The following is a 13,677-nucleotide window of genomic DNA, read 5'->3' as shown; positions in this document are numbered from 1 at the left end:
ATGCCAACCTGCTCCGGACAGCAAATATATATTTTAAAGTGGTAGTTTATCGATTGTAATTCTTTGCTAAATAAATCCTATTTGGGAGATTTTTATCTACCACTATTTCTAAATAATTCGTAGGTTTATATAATTCACCACTTCAATGTAACTTTGTTATGCTATCCCTCTTCTATGCAAGCAGAAATAGTCAAATATTTGCAAAATTTACTTTTATTTTGACGTGTCCGGAGCAGTTGGCATCTCTGGTAATTGAGCAGTTTACCTGAGGTGTTGAGGCTTTCAATTCTACGAAGTGATAAATATTAGTTAGGTCAAAATAAATAAATGACTCCTTACTTTGTGATTAGAAATTCTTTTAATAGACATTACAGATAAAATAAGGCAAAGCAGATCAAACAATTTCCTGTCTCCCGCTTTGCCTTATAAGTACAGCTGTTTGTATCTCTATGCACATCGACATCGATAATCCAGCTGTTATTGCACAAAACTATATGCTTGCATGTACATTAAAATGAAATCCAGCAATAAATTAAATCATTGGAAAGCTTTTGAACGCCAGACGTAAAACAAAAGAAAACACAAAAGAGGAAATAAATTAATGACACATGACATAACAGCGCTTAGATATTTTACTTCGTGTCATTTTTATGTCAAAGTCAACACGAAGTTCATCGTAATGTACGTGGTTTTGACTATGTTCATGAAGTTCCAGGCTGCAACTCTGGATTAAAAAGCTTATAGGAATTGAAGAAGCACCCAGACTTGGAGTTCTAACAACCGTTGATGAAAAAAGAAACTTCCCGAACGAAGCCTAAAAGAATTAAAAAAAAAACGAAAATACTCGTAGTTCCTTGAATAAACATCAAACTTTCAGTTAATGTTTGTCGTCATTCTTCACTCAAACCAAATAATCATAACTGCAGTGCTGCGGTTGGCATTTGAATTTTCTTGCTGTTGGTAGTAGTCCTACTCACTAAAGAACATTGAGCATCGGATTCAGCTGTGAAAATTTTAGAAAAATTAAAAGTACACAAAAGACGAGCGATGGTTGAATGATATAAAAAGGAAACTTAATCAATCTATTTTGTCGATATTTACACATTAGCAATGGCCTTTCCTACGATATTTCAACTCCCGGAGGACTATATCATCGATTTAAATGACATCCAGTGCCTTATTTACAGGAGATCGTTTGGTACGCCTTACACGCCATTTTGTGTTTCAGTTTCTTTTTTTATTGATTTCAGATTAATTTGTAAATGATTCACATAAGCGGTTTATCTTGCTTACAAGTGAATCTTAACTCAGTTTAGTTAATTTTTTTTTACTCCTAAATCACTTACTGATCTTTACAAGATTTTCTGGACTGAAAAGCATTAAAATCAATAATTATAATTTGGTCATTAATATCCTAGCAAAAAAATCATGTATAGCATTTCTGAGATCTTTTTTAATGGTAAATCCAATACTTAAAAACACAAAGATTGAAAAAGAAATTAGAATTTTATTAATGTTTTCTAAAAATTACCGTTTTTATAACGGAGATTTTTGTTCTTATATCTAGTCATATGTGTTAAGATTACTTTGAAATGGATTCAAAAGATTGCTAATTTGGGTTATTAATATCAATTAATTAGTAAAAGATCTAATATTTTGGCCGAAAATTCAAGCCAGTTACTTGTACGGATCAGTAATGCCACTACAGCGTTTTCCATGCAGAAAAACTGCACGAACTTGTACGCTTACTTTTAATCATATAATTATTTTAAAAATTGCAGATACTGCATACCAGAAAAATAAAGCCGTGAAGTTAAAGCTGTTAAAGTTGACAGTTCCATCAAGGTTGAACACTTGTTTTTTTTTTCTCCCACTATTGGTGCATTCATGTTTCTGATCTACACAAGTAATGGTCCTATGAATGCATTATTTTATGTTTCCAACCTAGCAAACGATTGATATTTAAATTAATTATAGTTTTTGCATAGAACTTAGTTTAGTTATCAACCGTAATGATTTCAAGTAATCCTGATATGATTGCCAATTAAAACGTTTCACATTCGCTTTCAGCTTGCATAGTTTCAGATGTTGTATAGTAATTATCAAAATAGATAGCGTTTAACTAAGAAACGGAATTGAGAAAAAAAATGCACTTGGTTGGTTGAAATATTGCATATATTAAGATATTCTTCTAGAACTGTGACTAAATATTGGGCAGATATTAGAACTTTTATTCCACATTGGATTTTATTGAATCCAATTCCATTAAAAACTTTTTAAGATAACACAAAATTTAAATTAAATAAATAAAGGAACCTAAGATATCCATAGAAGTGACATCTTTAGTTAATACATTAACAGAAATTTGTCATAGCATTCAAAAGACAAACACATAGATTATACGTGAATACAACAACATCATTGCGATCGTTTTATTATTTTTTTTTAAACTTTTGTTTGGATTTTTCTTTCTTCTTTGCACTTAAATGGTAGATATATATATATTTTTCACTGTGTCCATAAATCTGTAATATGAGAGCATAGTGGGTAGGAGTTCGAATGTTTCTTGTCATGAAGATTTTCTGTAAGTATTAAAAGACTTATTTCATTTTTAGTTAGGCAGAAAATGGCGGATTTGCAAAGCCTTTGTGGAACAGTTCGGTCGTTTGCAAAATCCGCCTAATTGGAGACTTCCAATCCACAACGGAATATTTTTTTTCGAGGAAGAATAACACTGCTTTCTTCCCCACCATACACTTTGGTGCCGAGAGTTATTCGCGGCTCCTAGAATCTAAATTTTCCAGATAAATACATATATTTATATATAATACACAACGTCCACAAAATGAAAAACAGATTTAAACAAATAATATTCGACAGGGTATTCGTAATGACGCAATCGCATCTATGCGACATGTACCGTCATTCCAAGAATGCGCAACGATCAAATCTATTTGGATTAAACGTACAAATAGTTAGATATCGTTCTTTAACCTTTCAAACTTCCCACAAAAAATCACATCACAAGTTTGGGGCTCAAAACATGTGACAGAGACTTTTTGTATAAACTTTTCTATCTCAAAACCTGTTGCCCTCTTATAGAATCTTTTTGTGCTCGCTACCAAGCGCCATTCCATGCTCTATTACCTTATCTGTTAGGTTTTGGGGAAACATTCATATATAAATGCAATTATGACTTAGTATTAAATTCGCGAAAATAAAGCAAGGAAAGGATTTAGTCTTTCATTTCCAAAACAAAAGCCTCAGTACGCTACAACAATTTGTGATAGCATAAGATGCTGCAACTGCGTTTAAATGTTCTTGGGGAGTGATTTACAGTTGTAAAACAAGTACCACAAATTTGGTATATCCCCAAATTTATTGGCTTTAAGAGTGGAATCACAAAGCATCACTATTTCATTTCCATAATAAACAAACGAGAACTTATTTTTTGGTTAATTTTCAAACGGAAAATTGTGCTTCAGACAATAATGGTCGAGATTACGTGTATAAAACTCTCAAATGCACGGGGTGAGAAATTCTGAGGCGAAAAATACACACCTGTGCAACAACAGAATACACCAAAAGGCAATTTTTTTCCCGAAAGGAAGCGGAACAGTTCCTGTTTAGTTAAGGAACTTAAAGATCGTTGGCGAAGAAAAAGCCGAGGGAAATCATTTGTGTTTAGAATTTACTTCTGGCAGTAGTACTGCGGAAGTCGCGGCCATTTTCCCGGAGTGGAACTAAAAACAAAAGGTCCTGTATTTGGAATCGGACAGGGGGGCGTACAATATAAAAGAGGAGGAGGACTGGAGTGTAAGACAAGCAATAGTAAAGGGACTGAGCAAAACAAAGGAAGTGTTCAGTAGAGACCGCATCCTCTGAGGTTGTTGGCGATGATGACATCGGTGACCGCGTCGAAGACAAATTGAATATTGGTAGTGTCTGTGGCGCAGGTCATATGGCAGTAGATTTCCTTGGTGGTGGATTTGTTCTTTGCCTCAAATTGAGCCTGTATGTAGGCGGCTGCTTCACCGTAATCCTGAGCACCTAAGCAGGAATGAAACACAATGTTAACAGGATGCATGTTTATAAATACTTATTTACATGATCAGCCTAAAGGATTCAAAGGACAGCTTATTTACATGATCAGCCTAAAAAATTCAAAGGACAGCTTATTTGCATGATCAACCTAAAGGATTCAAAGCACTGCTTATTTACAAGTATAGCGTGCATATGTTTTAATAGCTTTTGATTCAATGAACGGATTTTCACTTGCTTAATTTTAATGATCCGAAGATGTACTTTAAATATGGTAATTAATTAGTGCAGTCGATATGTTACTGTGAAGGACCGAAATTGGTGGTTGTTGACTTCCACCCGTGAATGTTGACAATCACATAGTCGCTTTGGTAAAGGTCCGAAATATGTATTAGGTCTAGTTAAGGGCCACTGCCCTGTCTACATTTGCCCAGTATGCCCTACATCAATGTTTCTTAAAGGTCAAGTGTTACTGTCCAGTATGCATTTAACCGGTACTCCGAATGCTGACGTTTCTCCTAATCTATCCCCAGCAGATATTAAAATATCGAATAAATATAATAATATCAACGAATAATTTAATATCAAGTCGGATATAACAAATATTTCGGGCATTCACCAAAGCGATTATGTAATTGTTGACATTCACAGGTGAAAGTCGACATTCTCTTGATTTCAACCATTCATGGTGTATATCAAGTTACACAAAATCAGATATAAATTTGTAATTTCCCAGAACAAACAATTTTTTTTATTCGGAGAAGTGACAGAAATAAACTCTTGACCCTCAAAAAGTAGGGGTTGATAAGAGTGATCAAGGACTCACACTTTAAGCATTTGCAAAATTCACCAGAAAGTTGGAGAGTATATGTATCTTTCTACGTATCATCCAACTATGTTCTTCGTATACGTGTAAAAAACTGTCCTTTGAAACCTAATGAATTAATTAGACTCACTTTGTATTTGTTAAGTCCATAATTACTGCAATAGTTTAAGTGGAATAAATATTAATCACAATAAAATCACCAAAACAGTATGATCAAAATAATATCGAAATAAGCTATCAATTTTCTTATGGAACATATTTACAGTTCAAATTCAATTCATAGTTTGCATAGGATTCGAGATTTCTAAAAGTTTTGTTTTCCCGTCATTTCATTACTGTAACCTGATTTTTAATGAGTGCTTCTGCCCTTATTTTACTATATACTTTACGTAACGGTTTTGTTTGCAGTTATTGTGTTTACCATCACGCATTTATCTTGGTAAACGGGAAAACACAATTGTCTTTGATGAATTGAAAGATTATTTAAGATTACTAATTCAAAATCATCAAATCCAGTTTAATAACGAGTTGTTTCTGAAAATTACTTTTCAACGCCCCTAAATTTTCTCTAGCAATCAAACAAATTTCGACACTTTTAATTTTGCTCTCTTCTTCGTTAAGGGAATGGGTTAATTTTTAAAAAAAATTATTTGTTTAATGACGTGCCATATTTATATGCAGGGAAAAATAGATTATAATTCGGTTGTACGCATACTTTGTTTGTTTAAACAAAGTTTAAACTTTGCATAATTTCTTACAAACTAATGGGTGAATGTGAATACAGACAATTTTAAAGGCATTCTTTTTTATTTTTAAATGTAACCCTCTTTTAGGATGAATTGCATTTAAAAACTACATTCACTAGTCATAATGATCATATGCTACAACTTGGAGCTATGGTGGCTCAGGGGATAGAGCGCTCACCTGACCTGGGTTCGAATCCCAGCGATGACTAATTGATACGAATTGACCACTGTTCTGACAAAAATATCCTCAGTGGTAGACGAATCATGAGTTAGAGTTCCCTTGCCATCAGGCTAACCGTGGGGTCTTTTGCGGTTTTCCACACCATATAATGCAATTGCGTGATAGTTTCATAAATAAGTCCTCCACGAAGTCAAATTTCTCCCTACTCTTTATTTAGGAGTTGTCTTGTCTTTTGGATTGGGTTCAAAATTACAAGGCTACGGAGCTGAATATTGGTAGTCTTAAATTCAAAATTGGGTCAGTTCTTCAACGGTTATAAAATAAAAATTTGCTAAATTACTGTCGCTTTCCATTTTGGTAGCTTGATATTTATACATTTTTACCAATGGCATATATAATTTTTAATTCAATTATTGCATAGAAATTTAAACTAAAGAGTAATATTCATAATCTATAATCAAAATGAAGAATAATATAATATAAAATTGATACTTGTTGAATACAAAACCAAGTGCATGAAGAAAACCAGTTTTGGCACTAAAATTTATTGAACTCAGAATATATTCTAAACAAGTAAAGTAAATGTAACTCGTACCTAACCAATCAGCTTGTGGTAATCGGAAAATGAACTTTGTGATAACTAGCAGTTGGGACTAAATGCTCTGACCTTTTAAGTTGAATTTTTATGGATGAGAAATGGGAAAGTGTAGGCATTTGGCTAGAGTGGACATCGAGAATAACTTTTTAATTCATTGATCAAATTTCCTCTATGAAATATCGTAGATTAACAGTAAACTTCCATGTGCAGTTGCATAATCACGGTGGGAATACTCTGGTAAAAATTTATAAAAAAAAAGGTTTTCAAGGTGCAAAAGTAATTTTCAAATTTTTTTCTTTATTCCTCGATTAATACATTTTATTTCCGAAATTTTAGCAAAAGATGACAATAAGTAATAAATGATACTGTTTTTACTCGTTTTGAGGTTAACTTTTGCTTTGTATAGTTTCAATTAACTACCATTTGTGGGGCTAGTGTATACATGTGGTTGTGACATTTCCACACTGGCCTATTAAACGGTAGAACTACTAGGACTGCATCTCCATATACAATTAAAGTAGACGCTTCAAATTTTTTGGATAAACAAATTTTTTTGATAAGCAAATTAAATAATAAATGACTACTTAATAAGTTATCAAGTTTGTCCACACTAGTCCTGTAGATTGTCAATTCTAGGCCCATGTATTGAGACAAGTGGGAATTAAAAAAAAACTTTTTTTAAAAATTGTCACGAAAAAGCTCACAAGGGAAACTAGGGAAGAAAGTGACTCGCCAATTTTGAAATAAACTAGTGGGATGTATGCCTTATGAGGAATAATTTTAGGGGGCAACATTCGTTTCGGCCCATAGAAGGTCCTATGAGAGATAAAAAATAATTCAATATATACAAAAATCGGTATTTTATTACTTCAATGCTGACTATTAGTTATTGTAATTGTCTCATAATCCAATTAATTGGTAATTAATTGGATAATTAATTAATTTGCTAATTAATAAATTAATTAACATTCGTTTCGGCCCGTAGAAGGTCCTGTGAGAGATAAAAAATAATTCAATACATAAAAAAATCGGTATTTTATTACTTCAATGCAGACTATTAGTTATTGTAATTGTCTCGTAATCCAATTAATTTGTAATTAATTTGCTAATTAATAAATTAATCAGAAAATTAATTAATTTATAATTAATTTTAGTTAATTGTTAATTAATTATTATTGATTAATTGATTTTCAATTACATACTCCAATTAATTTGAAAAGTTTTTTGAAAAAAAAATTTAAAAAATTTTATATCAAATTTTTTTTAAAATTAACCTAACAGGTTTTTCTGAAAAATTACAGATATATAAAATTTTCGAAATCAATATTGACAATAAATATGCATTATATAGTACGTGAAAGTACCACTAAATTAATTGGAGTATGAGACAATTACAATAACTAATAGTCAGCATTGAAGTAATAAAATACCGATTTTTCTATAGATTGAATTATTTTTCATCTCTCATAGGACCCTCTATGGGGCGAAACGAATGTTGCCCCCTAAAATTATTCCTCATAAAGCATACATCCCACTAGTTTATTTCAAAATTGGCGAGTCACACTTCCCTAGTTTCCCTTGTCAGCAACATTGTAATTTCAGATAAAAGCCAGTTTTGCCATCACGCATTTATCTCGGAAAACGAAAAAAAGAGGCAAAAGTCCAAATTGATGTTAAAAAAATACTTGAAGGGTTGAAAAAATCATATTAAATATGGTTTTTTTTGAGAAATTTGTTAAATATTCAACTTAACCCTCTCTCTTCTATAGTTAGAAGGTAAGCAATGCAGATATGTCAATCAATTATAAATTAAGTTAGTAAGTACAGGGGAAAAATATATTCTCTGAATAACATAATCTTTTAATTAAAGAATTCGAGTTTTTACTTCTAAAAATATGGAGATAGTTAGAATCTGGATTTATGGCCGCTCTGTACTCTTGAAAGGTTGAAACTTCAACAGAAAGGTTGAACACCGTAATATTTTCTTTGCTTTTCTTACACATTATCTTTGAAACTGATAGCACAATTCCAAAACTCTTTATATGCAATTAGGACATATTAATAGACTCATGTCCATAAATTAAACGCTGTTTCAGGAATTAAACAAAGGATAAAGAACAAAAACGATGGTGTATGCATGATACTATTCATAAAAACTACGATTTTGGTTCTCTGGTGCAATTTTAAACAACATCTTTTTTACAAAGATTTAATATTACTAAGTTGGTATGATGATTAATGCATTGCTTATCCTTCATGCAATGAAATACAGTTCATACAACTCCTAGGCATGCTGAGTGTCCAATTATTAAGTTGTTTCCAGGGAAAATTACTCTAATGGTCTTCAAAGCTCCATTAACCAAGTAGGAGGTGACTTATTGGCTGCAACTCATTAGTTAAGCATGTTCCATTGGATGATTAGTTAAGCATGATCTATTGGATTCAAGTCAGGTGAATATACTGGTTATTCCATACAGGAGTTATCCCTATATTAAAACAATTTTTTACAATGCTTTCTTGGTGATGTCATCGTTCATAAATACAAGCTCTGTGCTCATGGCACCCCAAAACAAACGCGCATATTGTTCTAGAATGAGGTCCCGATAAATTTGGTCTATCACAGTTCTGATTTAAATATGTAGGTGTATTTTGGAGTTCGGTATAATTTTACTCCGAACAAGCAATCCTGCACCACCGTAACTGTGTCGTTTAAAGATATTGTCTGGTGGTAACGGGAGCTCGGCGATCTCCAGACTGCAAGCTATAAACCTGGCAAACATCACACAAGCCCACTGTGATGATGTTCTCCATTGCATGTTCTCTACTACAAGCTAATCGCGGGATACAGTGAGTTACCGTGAGCGATATACATTGAGTTACCGTGAGGGGAATAAATTGAGTTGCCGCAAGCGTAACACATCTGACAAGCCTGCGAGCATAGAAACCAATATTTCCCAAAAGTCTGTGCATGGTTCGTCTTAAAACTGTGGTACACGTGACTGAAGATAGCTGGCAAAACAAGTCGGATGCGATGCACCTTCTAATTCCTTTGGCATTTACTGCCAAACACAGGTTATTATTTTTCGTTGTAACTCTGGGGGACTGTACTCTAAGGTATACTGACATTTTAATCATTTAGAATTGTTGCCAAAGCCTAAAAATGTCTATTTGGGAAATTCTAGTGGTCGAGAATACGACTTCAACCGCACACATCTCATAACCCATTCATAGGACAGATCCATTCATACTTCCATTTATTCACAGATCGTAATTTTGTCATGAGCCAGAGATAAATCATTCTCTGATTCTGTTACCCGCTGAGGTATAATTTGTTATTGGAACATGGAGGGCTTTGAAACCCGACAGATTTAACGTAATTGGTCTGCGGGGATCGAACAACCCACGGCCTTTTGGACATGGGCTTAACGCCCTACCCAGGTTATCCAATCCCCACCTTCATTTTATTTTATGTGTGATGTGTGATATTTATACGGATGAAAATTTTATTTTATAGTTCAATTTCCATGTGATCTGAACTATCTTTAATTTATGGACACGAGTGTATATAAGATGATTCAGCACGGCGGTTTTAATTTTGGTGGGGAGGCATAGCGACCCATGTTTGAAAAAAGCACAGGAACCATTTTTGGAAATGTCTTAACACACCGCTGAGGCATTTTTTCCTTCTAGACCTGCTGTTCGAGTGCACGCGAATCAAAACTTTATCCTTTTTTTTAATTTATTGATAATTTTATGTTTTTTAATAATTATTTTCGAAAACAGCATTCAAACAAGCCCAGACCTTCACAGTTTTATCATAATTTATTGATATGCCTATTGACTTGCAGAGTTGACTAATTTGGCAGCAACAATCAGTATATTACAATAAAACAACCATTCCTGGGCCTGCTTGAATGCAGTTTTTAACTGTCATTATAAGAAAACATGAATTTATAATTAAATTTTGATAATGTAACGCTTCAAATGTGCGTGAGCGTAAAGATCATAATGGAGAAACGCCTATAGAGGCGTATGAATGTTGATTAGGTCATGGAGTTGCTACGCATTCTACATTATGTGTTCTATCATCTCTCCAAATTTATAACCACTGCGTTGGGTCACCCTGCATATTCAACTTAATTAACTCAGACATGATTTATGATGAATGTTTCAAAATATAATTCTTTTAAAAACAATATTAATTTTTTAGTCAGTTAAATGTGAAGTAGCTATGAATGGAAAGAACTGAAAATAACGTTCACAATAAGTTATTAAAATTCAAGCAAAATAAAGTAATCCACAATTCATAATGAATACACATCCAAGAAACACTTTCCAATTTTTTCAACCATAAAGATGTTTCACAATCACTGTTTTTAAGTAAAAAATAATACAAAAAATAGGCAATATATTAGTATTTAAAGAACAAAAAACAAGAACTTTGTGAAAATCAGAGGCATAATTATCAATATCAATCATAGTTAATTGTAATAAATAAATTTAATTATAATAATAAATATTGTAATAAATTTAAGCGCTCAATATACGTAATATTTGGCAGACACAACCCAAGCTTTGTCTCACCAGAGTACAGAAAACTAATTACAAATAATCTGAAACAATATATATATATATATATATATATATATATATATATATATATATATATATATATATATATATATATATATATATATATATATATATATATATATATATATATATATATATATATATATATATATATATATATATATATATATATATATATATATATATATATATATATATATATATATATATATATATATATATATATATATATATATATATATATATATATATCGTCATTATTGTGATATGCGAATTATTATGTTACACTATCTATTCTGATTTCATACCGGTGTATTCGGGGAAACAGATGGTGAGAGGAGACTTTCGAATTTTTTCTTCGAACAGATCTTTCTTGTTGAGGAAGAGGATAATCGAAGTATCTGTGAACCACTTGTTATTACAAATAGAGTCAAAGAGCTTCAGACTTTCCTGCATCCGGTTCTAAAACACAACAAATTAAATTAAAATAACAACATTGTGCGTTATAAAGACAGTCAAATTTAATTAAACACTTTGATTTCATTCATGAGTGAAATAGGTAAAAAGGTTTATAAACTAATTTATCTCATACAACCTTTATATTTCATTGGGTTCCTGTAAGTGATGTCATTGTAGGTAAATCATGGCATGTGTCGATTCAGAAGCCAATCAGGATCGACAAACACGCGCGACGTCATTTACAGGTAACCAATTAAATCTGATTTAAATCACATGGTTAGGCTTTATCGCTTTACTTCTTCTCGAGTTGCAAGTACCCAGTTTCACATAGTTTCAGCTTGTGTTAATTTTTTGAGAACGTCTGGTCACGTGTGGTAGTGTAAGGGGAAAAAAAATACTGAAAATGTGAAACAACTTTGGAAAATACGTCTGTTTTGAAATAGAAATATGATGAACACTTTTAGAAAAAAATTCCGTAAAGTTAAGGGTTTTTATCAAGGTTGTAGTTGGACCTATGTTAGGATAAGTTGAAGAAATACTGGTATATTGAATTTTAGAAGAATCGTATATTTAAAAAATTCCATTTGTCAGGAACTATTCATCCGTATTCGCTAAAATTTTGTTTTTTGCGTGTAAAGTTACGTACTTTAAAATGATGTGAAAAATTGTATACTTTACAATTAAAACTTTTTTGACTACTAATAAATAAAAAAATAATGATTATTTAAGAGTTCTTTTTGGCATGGAACTATCTTTGGACAAACGAATTTTATAATTGCGTGCTAAGATATTTTTCAATTCGCTTCAATTGTTCTCAAGATATGAAGAAATACAAAAAAAGTAAAATTATCATTAAGGAGTCCAAACTCTTTGGGTCGCTCAACTGAACAAGCTATGCGGACCATTTTTTCTAGATTGCGGCTAGTTTTGAGGTCAAAAATCAGAATCCGTTGAAAAAAATACGCATTTATTATAAAAAGTACGTTTTGGGTTCTGATTTCGTTATTCAAAATATCATCTTCACTTATTAAATAGCGTATCTGAGGTCACCCTGTAGAACCATTAAGATTCAGCTCTAGAACGGGAAAATCCGATTATTAGATCAAAAGTTATTCTAGGTGGTTCTTTTTTTTGGTGCATTGTACATTTTCAGATTAACTCAGCATTGAACGATGAAATTGATACTTAAGACTCTTTGATTCATTCAAAGTTCCCCAGAATGTAACTGACTCGAATCAGGCATCTGTTTTTAGCATATCTAATATTATAATGTTTTTTTAGCGTACATTAGTATCAAAAATGGTATCAACTATTTTACACCAAAATTAGTGTAGTGAAACATCCCTTCCTTGGTGTTTCTCCGAACAAGACATCAGGAGTGTTACTTTTCACTGCTTTTGGTGTAAAGAAGTTGCAATTAATTTTGGTAGGCAGTATTACAGAAACTTATACCAAAATAAAAATTATGATTCAAAATATTAAAATTCATACCGAATATAAAATTATGATCCAAAATATTTAAATTTATGCTAAAATTGAACCGATTATGAATATATTATACCAAAAGTTACGTAGTGAAACACCTCAGATACTTCCTTGGTGTTTGGTTTAGTGAAGCACCACACATACTCCCTTGGTGTTTGGTCTAGTAAAACATTCCCAGATAGCAAAATAAGGTTTATTTTAACTCAGCAAAACCCTTTTAATGTAAACCTAATAAGATTTGTTGTGCGGTTTACGTGTAAATCTTCTAACTTTAAAACGAGATCTGCGACGATTTGCTTTATTCTGTGCACATTACCCTAATTCAAAACCTTGGAAAATAACCTTCTATATAAAAACCTTAAATCGAGGATAACTTAAGGTTTTCAAGAGTGAAAAAAATCCTTTAATAAAGCTAGTCTCAAGCACGGGTGAAAGACCTTATATAGCAAGACGGAAAAGAGAAAAACCTGGTACGTAAAACATTTCATTCCAGCATTTTTTTCGAAAAAAATGAAATATCTGTAACTATCAAGATTTCTTTTATAATTCGGGCATATATATAAAACTGCTTCTTTTCCAAGATAAAGTAGATACTGTTGAACAATTTAAAAAGAGAATAAAGGCCTGTTTACACGGTCCAATTTCTTGAATCCGAGAAATTGGACGGATTTCTCTGTCCAAGAAATTGGATGATTCGTTGACACTATCCAAGTTCTTGAATGTCGCTGATTCGTTGAAAGAAAAACTT

At 32.0% G+C, this 13,677-nt stretch overlaps 1 protein-coding gene across 1 annotated transcript in view; it reads right to left on the bottom strand.

The window, feature by feature from the left end:
* Positions 1 to 339: 339 nt before the first annotated feature.
* Positions 340 to 13,677, bottom strand: part of Galphao (G protein alpha o subunit) — a 130,480-nt gene continuing 117,142 nt past the window's right edge. Inside the window, exons 7-8 of the mRNA XM_021144307.4 lie at positions 11,294 to 11,447; positions 340 to 4,050 (exon numbers count right to left, since the gene is read on the bottom strand). Of these exons, the coding sequence (XP_020999966.1) occupies positions 3,863 to 4,050; positions 11,294 to 11,447 (342 nt within the window). The 3' untranslated portion in view covers positions 340 to 3,862. The remainder of the gene's footprint in view (positions 4,051 to 11,293; positions 11,448 to 13,677) is intronic.

Source organism: Parasteatoda tepidariorum, chromosome 4, assembly GCF_982258835.1.
Source record: "Parasteatoda tepidariorum strain Cologne lab strain chromosome 4, Ptep-v5.0, whole genome shotgun sequence".
Lineage (NCBI taxonomy): Eukaryota > Metazoa > Arthropoda > Arachnida > Araneae > Theridiidae > Parasteatoda > Parasteatoda tepidariorum.
This window is presented reverse-complemented; position numbering and strand designations above follow the sequence as displayed.